The 25,621-nt window shown below is 35.2% G+C and overlaps 1 protein-coding gene across 10 annotated transcripts in view; it reads right to left on the bottom strand.

Moving 5' to 3' along the window:
* Positions 1–25,621, bottom strand: part of NAA16 (N-alpha-acetyltransferase 16, NatA auxiliary subunit) — an 87,655-nt gene that overhangs the window by 31,565 nt on the left and 30,469 nt on the right. For all 10 annotated transcript variants that reach the window (XR_009048987.1, XR_009048988.1, XR_009048994.1 and 7 more), the window contains 3 exons: positions 7,597–7,669; positions 5,496–5,665; positions 4,997–5,149 (listed from right to left, as the gene is read on the bottom strand). Coding sequence is in view for 1 of the 10 variants with exons in the window: in XM_057707236.1 (XP_057563219.1) it covers positions 4,997–5,149; positions 5,496–5,665; positions 7,597–7,669 (396 nt within the window). In the remaining 9 variants the exon portion in view is untranslated. The remainder of the gene's footprint in view (positions 1–4,996; positions 5,150–5,495; positions 5,666–7,596; positions 7,670–25,621) is intronic.

Raw genomic sequence — 25,621 nt, 5'->3', positions numbered from 1 at the left:
CAGGTGGTACTTTTCTCTACAAGCATCACTGCTTTCACATCTACTCTTGGACTCTCTTCTAATTTCTAATCTTTAAGACTGTGACACAGTGGAAAAGGCACTGAAGAGTTTGAGCCCCAGTACTATTGACTATGTGATCAAAGATGATTCAAGTAACCTCTTCAAAGCTTTAATCACCTTGCGGTAAAATGTCACACAAACATGTGATTAGGTACTACTTGAACATAAACAGTATTACTATTTTCCTAATTTTATTTTTCTCTAATACCCATTGTTTCTTTTTTTTAATTGAGATATAGCTGATGTACAATAATTTGTTATAGGTATATAATATAGTGGTTCACAATTTTTAAAGGTTATACTCTATTTATATGATTATTATAAAATACTGGCTATGTTCCCTGTTGTACAGTATATTTTGGTAGCTTATTTATTTTATACACAATAGTTTGTACCTCTTGCTCCCTTACCCTTGTCTTGCCCCTCCCCGCTTCTCTCTCTGCCCACTGGTAACCACCAATTTGTTCGCTGTATCTTTGAGTCTGTTTCCTTTTGTTATATTCAGTAGTTTTATTTTTTAGATTCCATATATGTGATATGATACAGTATTTGTTTTTCTCTGTCTGACTTATTTCACTTAGCATACCATCCAAGTCCAACCCATGTTGTTGCAAATGGCAAAACTGTCATCCTTTTTTTGTGGCTGAGTAGTATTCCACTGTGTATATAACATAACACCATCTTCTTTATCCATTCTTCTGTTGAGGGACACCTTGGTTGCTTCCATATATTGGCAACTGTAAATAACGCTATGAACATTAGGGTGCATATATCTTTTCAAATTAGCATTATTTTTCTTCAGATCTAAACCCAGAAGTGGAACTGCTGGGTCATATGGTATTTCTATTTTTTGTTTTCTGAGAAACCTCTACACTATTTTCCACAGTGGCTGTACCAGTTTAGATTCCCACCAACGGTGTTCCCTTTTCTCCACATCCTCGCCAATATTTATTTGTAGTCTTTTTAATGATAGCCATTCTAACAGGTGTGAGGTGATACCTGACTGTGGTTTTAATTTCCATTTCTCTGATAATTAACAATATCGAGCATCTTTTCATATGCCTGCTGGCCATCCGTATGTCTTCTTTGGAAAACATCTATTTATGTCTTCTGCTCATTTTTTAATCAGGTTGTTCTGCTTTTCTGATGTTGAGTCGTAGGAGCTATTTATATATTTTGGATATTAACCCCTTATTGGTCATATCATTAGCAAATATTTTCTCCCATTCAGTAGGTTGTTTTTTCATTTTGTCAATGGTTTCCTTTGCTGTGCAAAAGCTTTTAAGTTAAATTAGGTACCATTTATTTATTTTTACTTTTATTTCCTTTGCTTTAGGAAACAGTTCCAAAAAATTTGCTATGATTTATGTCAAAGAGTGTTCTGCCTATACTTTCTTCTAGGAGTGTTATAGTTTCTAGCCTTACATTTAGATCTTTAATCCATTTTGCGTTTATTTTTGTATTTGATGTTAGAGAATGTTCTAATTTCATTCTTTCACACATAGTAAAAGAATGAAAGTTTTCCCAGCACCACTTATAGAAGAGACTGTCTTTTCCCCATTGTATATTCTTGCCTCCTTTGTTGTAGATTAATTGACTGTAAGTCCGTGGGATTTATTTCTGGGCTTTATTCTGTTCCACTGATCTATGTGTCTGTTTTTGTGCCAGTATCATTCTGTCTTAATGACTGTAGCTTTGTAGTACAGTCTGAAGCCAGGGAGCCTGATTCCTCCAGCTCTATTCTTGTCTCAAGATTGTTTTGGCTATTCAGGGTTTTTTCAGTTTCCATACAAATTTTTAATTATTTGTTCTAGTTCTGTGAAAAAAATACCCTTAGTATTTTGATAGGAATTGCACTGAATCTATAGATTGCCTTCAGTAGTATGGTCACTTTAACAATATTAATTCTTCCAATCCATGAATACAATATATCTTTCCATCTGTTTATGTTGTCTTCAATTTCTTTCATCAGTGTCTTATAGTTTTCTGAGTACAGGTCTTTTTCCTAGGTAATTCATCTTTTTGATGTTATGGTAAATGGGATTGTTTCCTCAGTTTCTCTGATAATTTGTCGTTAGTGTATAGAAATGCAACAGATTTCTGTATATTAATTTTGTACCCTGCAACTGAATTCACTGATGAGCTTTAGCAGTTTTCCGGTGGTGCATTTAGGATTTTCTATATACACTATCATGTCAGCTGCAAACAGTTACAGTTTACTTCTTCCTTCCTAAATTGGATTCCTTTTATTTCTTTTTCTTGTCTGATTGCTGTGGCTAGAACTTCCAATCCTTTGCTGAATAAAAGTGGCAAGAGGGGGCATCCTTGTCTTGTTCCTGATCTTAAGAGGAAATGCTTTCAGCTTTCCATGACTTAGAACATTACCGACATTCTGTCTGATCTGTCCATTGATGTAAATGGGGTATTAAAGTCCCCTACCATTACTGTGTTACTGTCATTTCTCTCTTTATGTCTGTTAATATCTGCTTTATGTATTTAGGTGCCCCTATGCTGGGTACATATATATTCACAATTGTTTTACCTTTTTCTTGGATTGATCCCTTGATCATTCCTATCAGTCTTGTTAATACTTTGACCCACCACTACGTCTGCCACTTTGCACTTACTGTTGACCCTATGCCACCTGAGTATCAGAAACATTAGTTTGTGTCCTACTACACAATTCTAAAACATGGGTTTTAAAGAGTCTACTTAAGCTAGAATCCTGTCTCCAAATGAATGATTAGCTGGATGATCTCCAGCTGACAGAGTACTTGACCTCTCTAAACATTCTCTTAACTGTAATATGAAGGTAATGATATATGACTGTATATATAAACAATATCATGTATATAAAGTACTTGGCTCAGTGCTTAGTAATTGTTAAAGCCATCTTTTTATTTCCCCTTACAAATGGTATACAAATTATTATCATTACTCTAAATACCAGAAAACAGAAGTCAAAGAGGTTCAGATGAAAAAGCTCTTTTATGATGAGAAAGAAACAACAAATGGTCTATAAGTAGTAACCTTCAGTGAAAAATTAAACGTGTGTGTGTATATCACGCATAGACCATTTGTTTCTTTCTCATCATAAATATATATACAACATATATGATGTACAGTATATGTATATGAAATATATATATCATATGTATGTGTGTATACGAAAGAAATACCATTTGTCAATATCAAATAATGTCAGACTTAAATTTCTGGGTAATTTGATGGGTAAAAAATGATATATTATTTTTTCCCTAATTACTGATGAAAATATCTTTTGGCCATTCCATTTCCACTTCTGTGAACTAATTATTCATCTCCTTTGCCCATATTTGTATTGTCTCATCTTTGGCTTATTGAGTTTTGTGTGTGTGTATTTAATGTTTCTATGACATCATTCTTGCAAGTAGTTAAATTTTCACAATAAAAATCCAAGGTGTCCTGTGGCTTCTAAATTATGAAGGGTTTCCATTAACACTCAGACACAACTAGAATCTAGATAACATTTAAGTAAGGTGGTACACTGGTGATGTATCAGTGATACATTAGCACCACAGAGCACAGTGGTAACTTATTTGCATCCTAAATAACTTACAAACACCAGCACTAAAGCTCTCACTTTGCATGTAATGCACTTGGAGATATAAATTATTTATTTCAAAGTATCTTAATTGAAACTTATAAATCAAACTTGAAACATGGCTTTCTCATTATGCCTCTAAGTCACATTCAATGTGTAACTATTTCAGTGAATTCTTTGGCTTTCTTTATAAATTCTCTTCTCCTTATATGGGTTGGAAATATCTTCTCCAATTCTATGGTTTACTTTCTCACTTTGTTTACGGTTATTTTTTGTTATACATTATCTTTAATTCTGATCTAATCAAATGTGTCAATTTTAATCTTGTACCTTTATGTGTTTGGTGTCTTAAATGTTTCCTACCTCAAGCCCTAAAGATTAACTTCTATATTTTCTTCTAAAAGTGTGAAAGGTTTGTTTTCCATACTTAGATCTTTAATCCATCTGTAACTGATCTGTGTACTAAAGTAAGGATGCCATTTTATTTTTTTCAACACAAATAAATAATTATTCCAACAATATCTGTCCATCTCTGATTTTTAAAGCACCTCTGATATATACCAAGTTTTGAAATATGTGTGAAACTGTTTCTGAGCTTTCTATTCTGTTCCATTAGCCTCCTTATATTTTTAACCAGAAACATGTATTACTTTTATAATATAACAGGAAGTCTTTGGAGAAAAGGATATGAAAGGATGATGAAAGATGAAACAAAAGGGATAAATGTTTACCCTAACAATTTGAAAGAATTTAAATTCTTAAAAATCACACAGACTAGTAGTCCTCAGAAATTAGTTCTACACAGAAAGAACTCTATGAACAATTCTGAAGACACTGTAATAGAGACATGAAACAGCAATCACAAATTATCAGTGAAACAAAAGAACAATAAATCGAATCTTACATATAAGCACTGAAGTATGGCACAATGCTTATTTTTGTATAAAGATATTTTGCTCCTGCTATTATTGCCTTTTAATCATCCCCCACCAAAAGAACATGCACAGACATCAACCACAGTAAGAAGCCATACTCAGGAGAAGAGCTAAAAAAGAGAAAAATAATAATAACAAAAGTGCAGTGGATACAACTCTGTGCTCCCAATGCGGGGGGCCCAGGTTCAATCCCTGGTCAGGAATAGATCCCACATGCATGCCGCAACTAAGGAGCCCTGGAGCAACAACTAAGGAACCCAACAGCGGCAACTAAGATCCAGCTCAACCAAATAAAAAAAGAAAGAAATATTTTTTTTAAAAAAGCGAATTCTTAGGAACTTCAGCAGCAAACTTCACACATCACCATAGAATTTAAGTTTAATTTTACTAACTCAGACAATTACATGCTATTTCCTACCCTTGTGAACTTGGAACACATTTCCTCTGCTTCTTTTATCATATTTGCTCGAAGCATATATTTTGCGCATTTGGAGTTGATGAATCTATCAGCTGTGTCTAAAGACTGAGCTTCATCCATCCACTTGGCAGCTTCTCTGAGATTACCTATATGCTTTAAGAGATGAAAGTATTAAAAAAAAAATCACTGTTTATGATTAAGAGAATATGGGTACAATATAATGGGAAAAGTTCTTAAAGACAAATCAGAAATCTGTTACTTTTCTGTCAAATTTATCTAGAAATCTTTAGCTATATTACAATTCATATTTACTAAGAGCTGAATGAAATGATTAATATTGACTATACAACTACGTAACATAAAACTCCTTAGGATTATTAGAGTATTAAGAATAGATTATCAGGATGCCCTAAAAGTTATCTCCACACAGAAAGAACTCCAAGGGTTCTTAAAATGGCCAAATTCTTCAACTATTCAAAAAACATGACCAAAATTTTACCTTGTAAATTTTTGCTTTCATATAGAATAATTCTATTAGAGTTGGAGTACTAGCAATTGCAGCATTAATATAATCCAAAGCCAAAGAATACTGCCCAAGTTTATCAAAGTGCTGTGCCAGGAAATACTGAACCCAGAGTAGTGTCGTTGGGGGTTCTTTCTCCCCATTCTCTGTAATCAAAGAAATACAAAATTACTACAGGGAATAAGGCAAAGTAAAGCAACTCATGTACCTTCTTTCTCCCAATGCATAATGAAATTAATAACTATTACAATAAGCAGTAAAAACCCAGCCGAAACGACCAATTTCAACAGAAAGAGATATGACTTCATGTCATAAAGTTCAAAAAGTAGCAGCCAAGCAGAGAAACAAGACACTGGTTTCATAGGCTTCTACCCATACTTCACTTCAAAAAAATAATATTGGGAAAAGTGATAAATCAACCTAACTCTACAAATTCTCAGGCTAAGAGCATAAGGCAGCAGGTTCAAGAAAAGTCAAGGAAAACAGCTTGGAGAAAAGATGTCCCTAACTACCACTGCAAAATTTCCTCAAAGGCAAGAACTGCCAGGGCTTACTGAGCATTGTCTAGGCCTTGACACTAAACCAGGGAAACCCAAAGTTGAAGGGTATAAGGAGGATACGTTCTTGACAAGATGGTCACATAGAATCAGCTGAGCTCTATCTGGTTCCCCATTCTGTACCCTCAAGCTACAGAAGAGTAGATAAAGAAATACTAAGCTCTCAAAATGGATTTCAGACGGGAAGATATACAGGTATAAAATGAAGAAGAAAGAGCAGAAAGGACACTTTACTCATGCTGCCTCAGAAAACACAGAAGGTCTCCTAGACTAGCTGACCAAATGAAATGACAACAATGCAAACACACAAGTTAGCATAAATTAAAACACAAATAAGAAATACAGGCAAAGAGCCAAGCATTTATTTGGTGCCTCTCATACAAACTATATTTCAGGGGAACCAAGTATTTGATGAGGAAAAGTTCTCTGTAAGAATTCCAGCTAATAAATGCAGAAGGAATGATGATCAGAATGAAATAAGGGACCAAGGCAACGATCCTCAGTGCCTTAAAAAAATCATCAGGTGAGTAGCCAATGAGGGACTTTTAATGGGTAGGTTAGGCAAACATCTAAACCTTGATCAATCTTAATTTCACAAAAAGAAGGACAACCAGAATGTCTTCTGCCTTCAGGTATGATATAACAGGACGTACAAAGTGTCACATGTGACGTATTCTCATGGAACCTGAATCTAATCAAGCCTGTAAATCTACGGGAATTCCCTGGCAGTCCAGTGGTTAGGAAACGCTTCTACTATAGGGGGCACAGGTTCAATCCCTGGTCAGGGAACTAAGTCTTGCATGCTGCACAACTTGGTCAAAAGAAAAGGGGGGGCGGGGGACATTCCACAAGACAAATGACCTTCCAATAAACAACTTTTTTTTAAAAAAGGGGGGAAGGGAGGGGACAGTACTGCTCAAGATTAGAAGAATATCAGAGACATAATAAAATGTAAAGTGTGGACTTCAGCTGGATCCAGATTCAAATAAACTAATTATATATTCTTTTAAATAATCGGAAAAATGTGCATGCAGACAGGGTGTCAGATATTGTGGCATGACAGTTAATTCTGTGTAAGATAGCACTGTGACTACATCTTCTGCTTAAGTGTTTAAACACTTAGAGATGGATACTAAAGTAAAGGCTCCTATAAACAGAAAAACAAAGAACCAAATTATATAGGATTTAAAGTAATATAAGGGTAGAAAGAACAAAGAAGTAGGAATTCAGGAAAAGTACATTTCAACATAAACTAACTGCTTGATCTTAGTCAAGATGCTCACCTCTCAATTCCATTTACTCATGTTAAAATGGGGTTAACTCCCACCTCACAAGATTATGGAAAATTTTAATTACTTAAGATTGCAAGTGTTCTCATTTCATTCACTAATTCAAAAACTACTTAGTGAACAGCTATCATGTAACACATACATAATAAACATGAGATAGTTTTACTGTAACTGATTAAAAATGGACTAAAATGAGTAATCAAATTTCAACTCGATCTAATTTAAACTTACCATAAGGGCTAAAAAAGTCACACGTTTTAAGAGAGGCTTCATAATTAGTAACAAGCTCCTGGATTATAGAAATCTGTTAAAGAAACATAGTTTTAAAATTTAAAAATATTTTATGAAGGTATTTTTATTTACTATAGATTAAATTAGATTTGGAAGCAAAATACAGCTTATTTCAGAAGAATAAATTAACTATACACCACAGTGTCTGCTTTTCTCCTCTCCCTGTGTTGGGAGAAAATGAGAAAAACACAGAAAACATACTGCTCTCTTTATTAATAGTACAACAGAATCTCATTTATTTTTCATCGCAAGTCTTGATGGATAAATTAACACTAGTTACCATATACTGCTTGCTTTCTTTCTGCCCAATGAACACATCTATATGATTTATTATTAAGTTTATTTGCTTTTTGCTTTCCTTTGTTACAGGGTGAAGTTGTAAGCCATTATATATTCAGATTTTCTAAAATGTCACTCATCCCAAAAAAGTCAAGTAAAACCATCTAAATTATACAGTGAGTTGATGGAAGAAGTAAACACCTAACTAGATGTTTAAACTACCTTTGTTTTTAGTGATCATTTTGATAAGATTTTCATTTCAATGTAACACTTAGGTAGGACTGAAATATTACACTACACTGTAAACATGCTATGCCTTGAAAGTGCAAAAGAAAACTGACATGAATGAGAAGTGGCAGGGGAAAAAAGTGGCTTATATGTACAGTTTGTTTTAAATTCCTATTGATATTACGTGTTCAAAATGAGTTTGAAAATATAACCATCTTATTTGTGAGCTTCAGAAAAACAAATAGTCAAAGTGAAGAAAAACCATTAAAACTTATAATATGTGACCAATAAAGTATTATTTTAATACCATCCCATTGACAGCAGTCAAAAAACCAAATAAAAAAAAATCAAATCAAAAAACTTCCCAGGCCTACACAACATTTTTCTGATAATAATGTTGCATTGCATGGCCTAATTCTCTTAGATAGAAGGGCAATAAGAAATAGGTGGGACATTACATTAACAGTGGGGGAAATATGTAAGTAACGCATAAAAAACAGAACATGAAAGAATTTACATACTTTATGACTTCACTAAAACATATACATATAGATACATACTCATTGAAAATATAACTAAATGGATTAGGGTAGTAGAATATGAGTATACTCTTAAAACACAACAATAATGCTGTATTATTCTAATAAGATTTTTAAAACAAAGATTGTTTTAAAAGAATGGTTATTAAAATCTGAATAGACCTGTAACTAGCACAGAGATTGAACCAGAAACCAAAGAAGAACAGCCCTGGACCCAATGGCTTCAGTGGTGAATTCTACTGAACATTTTAAAAGCTAATACCAGGCGAATTCCCTGGAGGTCCAGGGGTTAGGACTCCATGCTTTCACTGCCAAGGGCATGGGTTTGATCCCTGGTCAGGGAACTAAGATCCCACAAGCTGCATGGCACAGCCAAAAACCAAAACCAAAACCAAAAAAATACTAATACCAAACTTTCCCAAAAAAACTGAAGAGAGGGAGCACTTCCAAACTTTTTCTATGAGGCCAGCATTACTCTTTACCAAAGTCAGATAAAACCACCACATGAAAACTACTGACCAATACCCCTGATGAATATGGATGCAAAATCTTCAACAAAATACTAGCAAATATGCCTCAACAACATAATTAGGGATTATACACCATGACCAAGCGGAATTTATTCCTGGAATGCAAGGATGGTTTAACATAAAAATTGATCAATATAACATGCCATCAACAAATGAAGGAAAAAAACCCACGATTACCTCAATTGATGAAGAAAAAGTATGTGACAAAATTCATCACCCTTTCATTGTAAAAACATTCATCAAACTATGAATAGAAGGAAACTACCTCACTATAATGAATGCCATACATGAGAAACCCACAATGAACATCATACTCAATGGTGAGAGATTGAAAGCATTTCCATTAAGATCAAGAACAAGGCAAGAATGCCTGCTTTCATCACAACTACTCAACACAGTACTGGAACTTCTACTGCTGTACGGCAAAAAAAAAAAAAAAGAAATAAAAGGCATCCAAATTATAAAGAAGTAAAACTGTCTCTGCAGATGATATTATGATCTTACTTGTAGAAAACCTTAATGATTTCACAAAAAAACCTGTTAGAATAAATGAACTCAGCAAAGTAGCAAGACACAAAGAGTCAATACACACCAGTTGCACTTCTACACATGAACAATCTAAAAGGAAATTACTAAAGTGATTTCATTCACAATAGCATCAACAAGAATAAAATACTTATAAATTAACTTAACCAATGAAGTGAAAGACCTGTATGATGAAAATTATAAAACACTGCTGAAAAAAATTCAAGATGACATAAATAAACGGAAACACATCCCATATTCGTGAACTGGAAAAATTAATATTATTAAAATATCAATACCACCCAAAGAGACGTATAAATTCAATGTTAACTCCATCAAAATTCCAATGCCTTTTTTATTTTTTTTGCATAAACAGAAAAGCTCATCCTAAAATCAATATGGAATCTCAAAGAACCCCAAATAGCCAAAACAATCTTTAAAAAGAACAAAACCAAAAGGATTCACTCCTGATTTCAAAACTTACTACAAAGCTACAGTAATCAAAACAGTGCGGTATTGGCATAAAGACAGACGTAGAGACTAATAAAATAGAACAGAAAGTCCAGAAATAAACCCTCACGTATATGGTCAAATGATTTTTGACAAGAACATCAAGACCAATCAATGGAGAAATAAAAGTCTTTTCAACAAATGGTTATTGGGAAAATGGGATATCCACATGCAAAAGAACAAAGGTGAACCCTCACCTAATACCACATACAAAAATTAACTCAAAAAGGATCAAGGACCTAAATGTAAGACCTAAAACAATAAAGCTCTTAGAAGAAAACAGGACAAAAGCTTCACAGTGTTGGATTTGGCAATGATTTCTTGGGTAAGACACCAAAGGCACAGGTAACAAAAGAAAAAATTGACAAATTGGACTTTATTAAAATTTTAGAATCTGTACACCAAGTCACCATCCACAGAGTAAAAAGGCAACCCACAGAATGGGAGGAAATACTTGCAAATCATGTACTGGATAAGAGGTTACTATCCAAAATATATACAGAACTAAAATTAAACAATGAAAACTCAATTCAAAAATGTATGATAAGGGCTTCCCTCGTGGTGCAGTGGTTGGGAATCTGCCTGCCAATGCAGGGGACACAGGTTTGAGCCCTGGTCCCAGAGAATCCCACTTGCCACAGAGAAGCTGGGCCCGTGCACAACAACTACTGAGCCTGTGCTCTGGAGCCTGCAAGCCACAACTACTGAGCCCACGTGCCACAACTACTGAAGCCCACGAGGCTAGAGCCTATATTCCGCAACAAGGGAAGCCACTGAGATGAGAAGGCCGCACACGACAACAAAGAGTAGCCCCCACTCACCACAACCAGAGAAAGCCCACACACAGCAATGAAGGCCCAACAGAGCCAAATAATAATAATAATTAAATAAATAATTAAAAAATAAATTTATTATTAAAATGTTTGATAAAATACTTGAATAAACTTTTCTCCAAAGATATACAAATAGCTGGTATGAACATGAAAAGATTTGCAACATCACTAGTCATTAAGGAAATGTAAGCCAAACTACAATGAGATACCACCTCACACCCAGGAGGATGGCTACCTTAAACAAACAAAAAAAAAGCAGAAAAAAAAAAAAAAACAACTGTAGACAAGGATGTGAAAAAAACTAGAACCCTTCTGCACTGCTGGTGGAAAATGGTACAGCTGCTGTGGAAAACAGTACAGCAATTCCTCAAAAAATTAAAAATAGAACTACCAAATGATCTGGCAATTCCACATCTGGCTATACATCCAAAGGAACTAAAAGCAGACCTCTAAGAAATATTTGTAACACCCATGTTCATAGCATTATTCATAATACTCAAAACGTGGAAGCAACCAAGTGTCCATGGACAGAAGAATGGATGAGCTAATGTGGTACAGACATACAGTGGGGTATTATTCGGCCTTGAAAAGGAAATTCTGCAATGTGCTACAACATGGATGAACCTTGAGGACATGATGCTAAGGGAAATAACCTAGTCACAAAATGACAACTACTGTATGATTCCACTATACATGGAGTTACTTAGAGTAGTCAAAATCAAAAAGACATAAAGTATAATGGTTGTTGCCAGGGGCTAGAGCGAGGGAAAAACAAAGTTACTGTTTAATGGGTACAGAGTTTCAATTCTACAAGACGAAAAAAGTTATGGGGATGGATGGTGGTGATGGTTGCAAAAAATGTAAAAGCATTTAATACCACTAAACCATACACGTAAAAATGGTCAACATGGTAAACTTTATGTTAAGTGTATTTTGCCGCAATAAAACAACAAAAAGGTGGTTCTAAAAGTATAATCCTCAGACTGTTAATATAAATGTTAGCATTAGCATCACCTGGTAATTTGTTAGACTTGCAAATTTTGACCAAACTCCAAATTTATAGAATCAGAAACTCTGGGACTAGCAATCTTTTCAGCAAGCCCTCTAGATAATTCTCCAGAGTTTGAGAACTGACTTTTTTAAAATGTTGTGATAAGACTATTACTATAAAACAAAATAAAAACTGGGACATTTGTAGAGACATGGATGGACCTAGAGACTGTCATACAGAGTGAAGTGAGTCAGAAAGAGAAAAACAAATATCGTATATTAACACATATAAGTGGAATACAGAAAAATGGTACAGATCAACCAATTTGCAAGGCAGAAATAGAGACACAGATGTAGAGAATAAACATATGGACACCAAATGGGGAAAGTGGGGAGGGTTGGGGGGAATGAACTGGGAGATTGGGATTGCCATATATACATTACTAATAAGAAAAAAAATACCAAATTGTACACTAAATATATGCAGTTTATTGTGTTAACTGTATCTCAATAAAAGTTCTAAAAAAAACTCCAAAAAACAAAAAGCAAAATAAAAAGTAACAGGCATTTTTAACCCACCTGGACCAATCTCACTGAGAGTATGTGTAACTTAAAAAACTTTCCGGGCTTAGACATTCAGCAACTCAATTTACCGAGGCAAATTGTTTTTCATGAACTTACACTGCCATCTACTGGTAGTTACTAAAACTGCAGCTAGAGCTGATTTTTAAATAAGGGTGTCTTTTTGCATCTCTAGGGTGAAATTTCTTTTTAAAATCAGTTTTAATAATTTTTAAAAGTACAACAAAACACATACCGAAGTTACACACAAATACTACTGAATAAAATAGATTCCCAGCTTCAGAACTTCAACACAAGATTTAATTGAGGAAATAAATCCAAGTAATGGAAACCACACATGAAATGTCCTAAATAAAAAAACTGCAAAGAACACTGTCCGTCCTGGTTTGTTAGGTATATTTATTGAAAATAAAAAATATACATTATAGTCACTCACCCGGTAATTAAGTGAACAATTCAATTTCCCAACCTTGTCTATGAAAGTTAGTCTAAGTAGTTTTATTGCGGTATAAAGGATCCATTTTACTTGAAGTTTACTTACCATTTCTATTTCAATTATATTGCATAATTGTATATTCAATTATATAATTGTATATGGTATAACTATATTCAATTATACAATATAATTGTATATTTAATTTCTTTCTTGTAAAAAATATGTAATGGCTATTCTTCTTGAAAACAGTATTTTCCTCTGCCATTTAAAATCAAGAAAGCCAATCCATTTAAGTTGGGTATCTAAGATTACAATAACACTTTAAGCCTCAAAATAGCTTAAATTATACAGTCAAAAATTTTTATGAATGAAAAAATTTCCAACTTCAACCACCTTTTTTCCTGATTTAAATATTTTCTTCTACAAGTTATATTTGACCAGGATTGAAAGAGCTTTCTTTGTTTTTGCTAACAAAACCTAACCTGGGCAAATGTTATGACTGCTGTAGATAATTTCCTAAATTATTGCCCTTAACCAGCTTTTCTTATGTATGAGTTAAAAGAATTCTTTACTAACCTTAAAGACAGTCCTACAAACCATATATGACACAATTTTTCACAATGTATCAATAAATACAGATCATGTTTTAAATGTTACTGTAACATGAAAGCCACTGAAACTGTCTTCAGATTTTTTTTTTATCCAAATTAGAAAACTAAACACAACAGACAAGGACCAAAACTGTTTGATTAATTTCTAATAAATATACAATTAACAGTGACAATTCTGCTTCCAAAGGAGCTAGCTAGAGATAAGTTCTCCAAGAACTATGACACTAAAATGAAACTAAGTAACTTCTTGCAGAGATGAGGTATGAGGGATGGGGATGGCGAGAGAAGGACCAGTTCTTGAAAAGCTTCTCTGAGGCAAGCACTTTACAAACCTTATCATTTAATTAAAATACACATCAACTCTTTAAGTATTATTTTCCCCAACTTTATGATCCAGAAACAGATTCAGGTAGTTGCTCAAGAAAATATGTGATGGAGTCAGGATTCCAAACCAGGCCTGATTCCAAATCAATGCTCTTTTCCCTGTAACAGTATTTCCCAGAGAGTGGTGCCTACAGTGGAACAAGAGATTACAATCATCTAATTTAGCAACTGAAACTTTTTAAGTCAGATTTTAATTTTATGTGTTTTATAAAAACTACACTAGCACAGGGACTTGCCTGGCAGTCACTAGTTAAGACTCTGCACTCCCAACACAGGGGGCATTGTGTTCGATCCCTGGTCTGTGAAGATGCCACATGTTGCATGATGTAGCCAAAACCAAACCAACCCAAACCAACTCAAAACAAAAAAACAAACAAAACAAAACTAAAAAAAAACCATACTAGCACAAATCTGTGGTTTTTATGAAAAACACACACAAAAAAGGTAATCAATTTTCGTGCGAAATGTTAAATAACACTATAGGTGTTACGTAGATTTGACAAAAATTGTGCAGGGGGTTAATAAATGTCAGCAGACATATTCTATACTGTGCTAACTTCCTAGGTAGGAAAAGTACTTGCTTTTATTTTCCTCTCCCAAAATTTAACTGTTTTTAAACAAACAAAAAATGAATTCATGAACATCATTACAATTACCATAAACTGTTGATCAGCATGTCTGAAAAATACTAACTCTGATACTGTTTCCACTGCAAATAATGCCTTTTGGAATTTTTAAAGATAGAATTGTTGACTCTTTTTTTTTCCTTTAAGTGAGAAATCCAGGATTCTCACAAAGAAATACTCTTAATGTAGCCCTTCTATTACTTAGAGCACCTAAGGAAAAAACTGCTTTATATTGCTCTGAAATACAAATCAAACTCTTGCTTTCCTTCGTAATTATTCCCCTATATCGCCTTCTGAAACACTTTTCCAAAAGTATATATGAAATGAAGCATTTTTAGAATCATTTTGCTTGACCATTAACTATGTAGCCATTTTTATAATGATGACAGAATTCTGTTTTTACAATGCTGTTCAACTTCATTTTTTTTCTAGCTTACCTTCACAATTAAAGTCAGATAGTAAACAGATTCAAAACTCAGTTTTATGCCTGCCTGAGTTAATTAAAAATAAAGAACCAAAGATATCTTATAGACACTGCATTACAGAATCAAAATCTAGTTTACCCACCACCTCCACCAACAAATTATAGGTGTTTCCCAGTAACAACAGCCAAACTACTCAGTACTTCCCATAGAAATATTTCAGTGCAGTTCAGGACAATTCTCCTTCTTCACTAACAGACCAAGTTATTCTGTAATTCTTTGTGCCTAATGTCACCAGTTTCTAAAAGGCACACATATCTCTCCATGTTATTTAACTGAATGAGGACCTTGGAATATTTTCGAAGTACTGGAAGATTTAACACAAGAAAGAAAGGTCCTCTGGGCAACAGCTTACCTTCCCTTCCTGAGTATGGAAAGCCACACACTTTTTGGTGAGACATTGACACTTCATCCAGTCAGAGTCTCATCAAGTACTCAACTTCCATGTTCTTACTCATATTCACTGCACCTGTGCACTAATGTCTGGTTTCAATGGAATCAAATGCACATTGCAATAACCCACGCAAACCCTGATGACTGTCTTCACTCAAGAGCCTGACACTCACAGTGAATGGCTATAGAAGAAAACTGCAAAGTACTTTCCATCATAGGTGAAAACAGAAGCCCAGAATTAATTTCCACCTCTTAAGGTCATTTTGGTTTCTTTTAAAGCACTATATATATGTGTGGGAGTGTGTGTGTGTACTTTTAACGCATATACTATAGCCTGGACAGTTGAACTAAAATTAAATAAAAAATGATTTTACTAATGATTTTACTAATGATCTTTCTGTGCAAATAGAGATCTTTATCCTTAGAGAAAAGATATTTTTCTCACCCATTAAATCAACAAAGTAAAAGACAAAAGTACAGAACACTAAGCATACATTAGAAAAAAAAAACTGGAAAAAGATGAGCAAATTAAACCTAAAACCAGCAGAAGTAAAGACATAATAAAGAGGTTCAAGATGGCAGAGCAGAAGGACATGCACTCATTCCCTCTTGCGAGAGCACCGGAATCACAACTAACTCCTGAACAATCATCGACCGGAGGACACTGGAACTCACCAAGGGAGGTGCCCCACACCCAAAGACAAAGGAGAAGCTGCAATGAGATGGTAGGAGAGGCACAATTACGATAAAATCAAATCCCATAACCACTGGGTGTGTGACACACAAACTGGAGGATAATTATACCACAGGACTCCAACCCCTGGAGTGAAGGTTCTAAGCCCCATGTCAGGCTTCCCAACCTGAGGGTCTGGCAACAGGAGGAGGAGTCGCCCAAGGGTTAGACTTTGAAGGCCAAAGGTATTTGACTAAAGGACTTCAGCAGGACTGGGGGAAACAGAGACTCCACTCTTGGCAGGCACACATAAAGTAGTGCGAGCACCAGGACTCAGGGGGAAGGAGCAGTGACCCCATAGGATTCTGAACTAGACCTACCTGCTAGTGTTGGAGGGTCTCCTGCAGAGGTGGCAGGCGGCTATGGCTCACTGCAGGGACAAGGATACTGGCACGAGAAGTTCTGGAAAGTACTGATTGGTGTAAGCCCTCCCAGAGTCCACCATTAGCCCCATCAAATAGCCTGTAGGCTCCAGTTCTGGGTTACCTCAGGCCAAACAACCAACAGGGAGGGAACTCAACCCCATCCACCTCACCCATCAGGAAATATGCACAAGCCTCTTAGATAGCCTCATCCACCAGAGGGCAGAGAGCACAAGCAAGAAGAATTACAATCCTGCAGCCTGCAGAACAAAAACCACAATCACAGAAAGAGAGATAAAATGAAAAGGCAGAGGACTACATACCAGATGAAGGAACAAGAGAAAACCCCAAAAAACAACTAAATGAAGTGGAGATAGGCAATCTTCCAGAAAAAGAATTCAGAATAATGATAGTGAAGATGATCCAGGACCTCGGAAAAAGAACGGAGGCAAAGATTGAGAAGACGCAAGAAATGTTTAACAAAGATCTAGAAGAATTAAAGAACAAACAGAGATGAACAATACAAGAACTGAAATGAAAAATACACTCGACCGGACCAATAACAGAATAACTGAGGCAGAAGAACAGATAAGTGACCTGGAGACAGAATGGTGGAAATCTCTGCCAAGGAAGAGAATAAAGAAAAAAGAATGAAGAGAAGTGAAGACAGCCTAAGAGACCTCTGAGACAACATTAAATGTACCAACATTTGCATTACAGGAGTCTCAGAAGGAGAAGAGAGAGAAAGGACCCAAGAAAATACTGGAAGAGGTTATATCCAAAAACTTCCCTAATATGAGAAGGGAAATAGCCACCCAAGTCCTGGAAGCTCAGAGAGTCCCAGGCAGGATAAACCAAAGGAGAAACATGCCGAGACACATGTTAATAAAACTATCAAAAATTAAAGACAAAGAAAAATTATTAAAAGCAACAAGGGAAAGACAACAAATAACATACAAAAGAACTCCCATAAGGTTAACAGCTGATTTCTCAGCAGAAACTCTGCAAGCCAGAAGGAAGCGGCACGATAAAAGTGATGAAAGCAAAGAACCTACAACCAAGAATACTCTACCCAGCAAGGATCTCATTCAGATTTGACAGAGAAATCAAAAGCTTTACAGACAAACAAAAGCTAAGAGAATTCAGTACCACCAAACCAGCCTTACAACAAATGCTAAAGGAATTTCTCTAAGTGGGAAACACAAGAGAAGAAAAGGACCTACAAAAACAAACCCAAAACAATTCGGAAAATGGTAATAGGAACATACATATCAATAATTACCTTAAATGTGGATGGATTAAATGCTCCAACCAAAAGACACAGACTGGCTGAATGGATACGAAAACAAGACCCAGATATATGCTGTCTACAAGAGATTAATTTCAGACCTAGGGACACATACAGACTGAAAGTGACTGAATGGAAAAAGATATTCCATGAAAATGGAAATGAAAAGAAAGCTGGAGTAGCAATACTTATGTCAGATAAAATAGACTTTAAAACAGACAATGTTGCAAGACACAAGGAAGGACACTACATAATGATCAAGGGATCAATCCAAGAAGTTAAATATATATGCACCCAATATAGGAACACCTCTATACATAAGGCAAATGCTAACAACTATAAAAGAGGAAATAGACAGTAATACAATAATAGTGGGGGACTTTAACACCCCACTTACACCAATGGACAAAGAATCCAAAAAGAAAATAAATAAGGAAACACAAGCTTTAAATGATGCATTAGACCAGATGGACTTCACTGATATTTATAGGACATTCCATCCAAAAACAACAGAATACACTTTCTTCTCAATTGAAATTGTATCAAGCATCTTTTCGGACTACAATGCTATGAGACCAGATTTCAATTACAGGCAAAAATGAAACCCTGAAAAAACCACAAACACCTGGAAGCTAAACAATATACTACTAAATAACCAAGAGATCACTGAATAAATCAAAGAGGAAATCAAAAAATATCTAGAGATAAATGACAACGAAAACATGACAATCCAAATCCTATGGGATGCAACAAAAGCAGTTCTAAGAGGGAAGTTTATAGCAATATAATCCTACCACAAGAAACAAGGAAAACTTCAAATAAACAATCTAACTTCACACCTAAAGGAACTAGAGAAAGAAGAACAAAACAAAACCCAAAGTTAGTAGAAGGAAAGAAATCATAAATATTAGAGCAGAAATAAATGAAATAGAAACAAAGAAAACAATAGCAAAGACCAATAAAACTAATAGCTGATTCTTTGCGAAGATAAACAAAATTGATACACCTTTAACCAGACTCATCAAGAAGAGAGAGAGGACTCAAATTAATAAAATTAGAAATGAAAAAGGAGAGTTACAACAGACACCGCAGAAACACAAAGCATCATAAGAGACTACTACACGCAACTATATGCCAATAAAACGGACAACCTGGGAGAAACGGACAAATTCTTAGAAACATATAACCTTGGAACACTGAACCAGGAAGAAAGAGAAAATATGAACGGACCAATCACAAGTAATGAAATTGAGACTGTGATTAAAAATCTTCCAACAAACAAAAGTCCAGAACCAGATGGATTCACAGGTGAATTCTACCAAACATTTAGAGAAGAGCTAACACCCATCCTTCTCAAACTCTTCCAAAAAACTGCAGAGGAAGGAACACTCCCAAACTCATTCTACAAGGCCACCATCACTCTGATACCAAAACCAGACAAAGATACTACAAAAAAAAATTACAGACCAATATCACTGATGAATATAGATGCAAAAACCCTCAACAAAGTGCTACCAAACGGAATCTAACAACACATTAAAAGGATCATAGACCATGATCAAGTGGGATTTATCCCAAGGATGCAAGGATTCTTCAACATATGCAAATCAATCCATGTGATACACCATATTCACAAAGGGAAGAATAAAAACAATATGATCATCTCAATAGATGCAGAAATAGCTTTTGACAAAATTCAACACCCATTTATGATAAAAACTCGCCAGAAAGTGGGCACAGAGGGAACCTACCGCAACATAATAAAGGCCATGTATGACAAACCCACAGCCAACATCATTCTCCATGGTGAAAAACTGAAACCTTTTCCTCTAAGATCAGGAACAAGACAAGGATGTCCACTCTCACCACTATTATTCAACATAGTTTTGGAAGTCCTAGCCATGGCAATCAAAGCAAAAGAAATAAAAGGAATCCAAATTGGAAAAGAAGAAGTAAAACTGTCACTGTTTGCAGATGACATGATACTACATAGAGATAATCCTAAAAATGCCACCAGAAAACTACCAGAGCTTATCAGCAAATCTGGTAAAGATGCAGGATACAAAATTAATGCACAGAAATCTCTTGCGTTCCTATACACTAACAATGAAAGATCAGAAAGAGAAATTAAGGAAACAATCCCATTCACCACTGCAACAAACAGAATACCTTGGAATAAACCTACCTAAGGAGGCAAAAGACCTGTATTCAGAAAACTGTAAGACACTGATGAAAGAAATCAAAGATGACACAGACAGAGAGAGAGATGTACCATTTTCTTGGATTGGAAGAATCAATATTGTGAAAATGACTATACTACCCAAAGCAATCTACAGATTCAATGCAATCCCTATTAAATTACCAATGGCATTTTTTACAGAACTAGAACAAAAAAACCCTTAAAATTTGAATGGAGACACAAAAGACTCTGAATAGCCAAAGCAATCTTGAGAAAGAAAAACAGAGTTAGAGGAATCAGACTCCCTAACTTCAGAATATACTACAAAGCTACAGTAATCAAGACAACATGGGGACATCCTAGGTGGCACAGTGGTTAAGAATCTGCCTGCCAATGCAGGGGACACAAGTTCCATCCCTGTTCCAGGAAGATCCCACATGCCGTGGAGCAACTAAGCCCATGCTCTAGAGCCCGTGGGCCTAGAGCCCATGCTCTGCAACAAAAGAAGCTGCTGAAATAAGGAGCCCGAGCACCACAACGAAGAGTAGCCCCCGCTCGCCACAACTAGAGAAAGCCCGTGTGCAGCAAAAAAGACCCACAGCCAATAAATAAATAAATACATACATACATTTATATATATATATTAAAAAAAGACAATATGGTGGATTTCCTAGGTGGCGCAGTGGTTAAGAATCTGCCTGCCAAGGCAGGAGACATGGGTTTGAGCCCTGCTCCAGGAAGATTCCACATGCCGCGGAGCAACTAAGCCCATGTGCCGCAACTACTGTGCCCGTGAGCCACAACTAGAGCCCATGCTCTGCAACAAGAAACCACCACAATGAGGAGCCCGTGCACCACAATGAAGAACAGCCCCCGCCACCATAACTAGAGAAAGCCCATGTGCAGCATCGAAGACCCAATGCAGCCAATAAATTAATTAAAAAAAAAAAAAAAAAAGACAATATGGTAGTGGCACAAAAAAAGAAATATAGATCAAAGGAACAGGACAGAAAGACTAGAGATAAACCCACACACCTATGGTCAACTAATCTATGACAAAGGAAGCAAGGATATACAATGGAGAAAAGACAGCCTCTTCGATAAGTGGTGCTGGGAAAACTGTACAGCTACATGTAAAAGATTAAAATTAGAACACTCCATTAGCACCATACACAAAAATAAACTCAAAATGGATTAAAGACCTAAATGTAAGACCGGATACTGTGAAACTCTTAGAGGAAAGCAAAGTCAGAACACTCTTTGACATAAATCACAGCAAGATCTTTTTTGACCCACCTCCTAGAGTAATGGAAATAAAAACAAAAATAAACAAATGGGACCTAATGAAACTTAAAAGGTTTTGAACAGCAAAGGAAACTATAAGATGAAAAGACAACCCTCAGAATGGGAGAAAATATTTGCAAACAAGTCAACAAACAAAGGGTTAATCTCCAAAATATATAAACAGCTCAATATCAAAAAAATACACAACCCAATCAAAAAATGGGCAGAAGACCTAAAGAGACATTTCTCCAAAAAAGACATACAGATGGCCAAGAGGCACATGAAAAGCTGTTCAACATCACGAATTATTAGAGAAATGCAAATCAAAAGTACAATAAGGTATCACTTCACACCGGTCAGAATGGGCATCATCAGAAAATCTACAAACAGTAAATGCTGGAGAGGGTGTGGAGAAAAGGGAACCCTCTTGCACTGCTGGTGGGAATGTAAATTGATACAGCCACTATGAACAACAGTATGGAGGTTCCTTGAAAAACTAAAAATAGAATTACCATGACCCAGCAATCCCACTACTGGGCATATATACTCAGAGAAAACCATAATTCAAAATGACAATATGCAGCCCAATGCTCATAGCAGCACTATTTACAACAGCCACATCATGGAAACAACCTAAATGTCCATCGACAAACAAATGGATAAAGAAGATATGGTACATATATACAATGGAATATTAGCCATAAAAAGGAATGAAATTAGGTCATTTGTAGAGATGTGGATGGACCTAGAGACTGTCATACAGAGCAAAGTAAGTTGAAAGAGAAAAACAAATACTGTATATTAATGCATATATGTGGAACCTGGAAAAACGGTACAGATGAACCAGTCTGCAAGGCAGAAACAGACACAGATGTAGAGAACAAACATATGGACACCAAGGGGGGAAAGCCAGGGGTGGGGGGTGGGAGTGGGATGAATTGGGAGACTGGGGTTAACATGTTTATGCTAATATGTATAAAACAGGTAACTAATAAAAAATTTATTTTCGAAAAAAATTTTTTTTTAAAAACATAAAACTAATAAAAAAAAGATATAATAAAGATTAGATTTGGGAACTAATGAAATAGAAAAGGGGGGGGTCAACAAGTCCAAAACTTAGACTTTGGAAAAGACTGACAAAATTGGCAAACCTTTAGCTAAACTGACCGAGAAAAAAGAAGACTCAAATTCTTAAAACTAAAAATGAAAGAAGAGACATGACTCTACAGAAATAAAATGATTATAAAGAAATATGATGGACAATTATATGCCAATACTGGATAACTTAAATGGACAAATTTCACAAAACACAAATTTCAGAAACCAAATCAAGAAGAAATAGAAGACATAAATAAACTACTAGCAAGTAAAGGGTTTGAACAAGTAATCAAAAACTATCCACAAAGAAAAGTCCAGGCCCAGATAGCTTCACTGCTACAATGTACCAAACATTCACTAGCAATACCAATCCAAACAAAATTTAAAAAAAAAAAACAGGAGAACAATTCCCAACTCACTGGAAGGACATTATTACCCATCTGATATCAAAACCAAACAAAGACATCACAAGAAAACTACAGTCCATAGAAATACACACCCAAAAATCCTTAATAAAATACTAGCAAATTGAACCCAGCAACATATAAAAAGAACCAAGTGGTTTTATCCCGTTAATGTAAGGTTGTTTAATATCTGAAAATCAATTAATATCATACATAATAACAACAGAATAAAAAACAAACACATGATCATCTCAATAGACACAGAAAAACCATCTGACAAAAATCCAACACCCTTTCACAATTAAAATGCTCACCAAACTAGGATTAGGAGGGAACCTCCTCAACGTTATAAAGGGCATATACGAAAAAATCCATAGTTAACAGTATTTAATGGAGAAAGACTAGATGCTTTCCTACTGAGATCAAGAACAAAACAAGAATGTCAATTTTCATCATTTCTATTCAATATTGACTAGAGGTTCTAAACAGGGCAATTAGTCAAGAAAATGAAACAAGGATAAAACTGGAAAGGAAGAAACAAAACTTTCTATTTGCAGATAACAGGAATTCATTACACCAACTATAACAGGTAATAAACAAGTTCATCAAGGTTGCAGAATATAAGAACAATATACAAAAACCCACTGTATTTTATATACTAGCAATAAAAAACCCTGAAAATTAAATTAGGAAAATAATTCCAATCCAAAAAACACAAAAACACTAATCCAAAAGATAGACGCACCCCTCTGTTCACTGCAGGATTATTTACAATAGCCAAAATATGGAAACAACTTAGATGTCCATCAATTGATAAATGGATAAAGATGTGGTATATATATACAATGGAATACTACTCAGCCATTAAAAAGAATGAAATCTTGCCATCTGCAACAATATGGATGGACCTCGATGGTATTATGCCAAGTAAAATAAGTCAGACAGAGACAAATGTCACCTGATTTCACTCATAACGTGGAATCTTAAAAAAACAAAACAATCAACAAACAAAAGAAAACAAACTCACAGATATAGAGAACAGATTAGTGGTTACCAGAGGGGAAGGGGGTAGGGGGTGGGTGTAAAATGAGTGAAGGGGGTCAACTGTATGGTGATGGATGGTAACTAGGCTTACAGTGGTGAACAATTTCTAGTGTACAGAGATGTCAAATTATAAATGACTCTATGTAAGTTTCAGGATGTACACCAGAAACTTGTATAATAAAAAAAGAAAAAATAATTCCATCTAGCACAGCATAAACAATAAAATACTTAGGAATGAATTTAACAAAAGATATATATGACTTGTATGCTGAAAACTACAAAATGTTGTTGAAAGAAACTAAAGACAATCTAAATAAATGGAAAGACTTCCAGTGTTTACTAACTGAAAGACTTAATAGTGTTAAGATGGAAATACTTCCCAAAGTGATTTACAGAGTCAATGCAATCCCTATAAAATCTCAGCCAGCTTCTCTGCAAAAGCTGAAAAACTGATCTTAAAATTCAAAGGAAAATAATGGCCAAAAGAATATTTAAAAAAAAAAAAAAGAACAAACTAGGAAGATTCACACTTCCTAATTTCAAAATTTACCCCAAAGCTATAGTAATCAAGACAGTGTGATACTAGCCTAAGGACAGACATACAGATAGGTGGAAGAGAAATGAGAATCCAGAAATGAACCCTCACATTTATGGTCAATATATTTTCAACAAGACTGTCAAGACTTTCAATGGAAAAAAAACCAAATGGTGCTGAGAAACTGGACAGACACATGCAAAAGAATGAAGGTGGACTCCCACCTCACACCATATACAAAAATGAACACAAAATGAATCAAAGACTTTAATGTAAGAACCAAAAGTATAAAACTCTTAGAGGATGTGTAAATCTTCATGACCCTGAGGTTTGGAAATGGTTTCTTACATACAATACAAACGCACAAGCAACACAAGGGAAAAAAGATAAAATGACACTTTCAAAAAAGTAAAAGACAACACACGGAATGGTAGAAAATATTTTCAAATCATCTATCTGATAAGAAACTTGTACCCAGAATATATTTTAAAACTTACAACTAATAATGAAAAGATAAATAACCCAATTAAAAACTGGGCAAAGAACCTGAACTGGCATTTCTCCAAGGAAGACATACAAATGGCCAACAAGCACCTGAAAAAATGCTCAAAATCATCAGTCATCAGGGAAATGCAAACCAAAACCACAAGGAGATACCACTTCACACCCACCCGAATGGCTATAATCAAATATCATATAATAACAAGTGGGTTGTTGGTAAGGATGTGTAGAAATCAGAATCCTTATATATTGTGGGAATGTAAAATCATAGAGGCACTTTCTTGGGTTTTTTTGTTTTTTTTTTAAAGATTTATTATTTTTTTTATATTTATTTTGGCTGCACAGGGTCTTAGCTGCAGTATGTGGGATCTTTGTTGCGGCAAACGGGATCTTTGTTGGGGACTTCTTAGTTGCAGCATGCGGCCTTGCAGTTGCTGCATGCATGCAGGATCTAGTTCCCCAACCAGAGATCGAACCCAAGCCCCCTACATTGGGAGCTCGTAGTCTTACCCACTGGACCACCAGGGAAGTCCCTAGAGGCACTCTGGATAAAAGTCTGACAGTTTTTTAAAAGTTTCAACATGGAGTT

Source organism: Hippopotamus amphibius, chromosome 14 (genome assembly GCF_030028045.1).
Source record: "Hippopotamus amphibius kiboko isolate mHipAmp2 chromosome 14, mHipAmp2.hap2, whole genome shotgun sequence".
In the NCBI taxonomy this organism is placed as follows: Eukaryota; Metazoa; Chordata; class Mammalia; order Artiodactyla; family Hippopotamidae; genus Hippopotamus; species Hippopotamus amphibius.
This window is presented reverse-complemented; position numbering and strand designations above follow the sequence as displayed.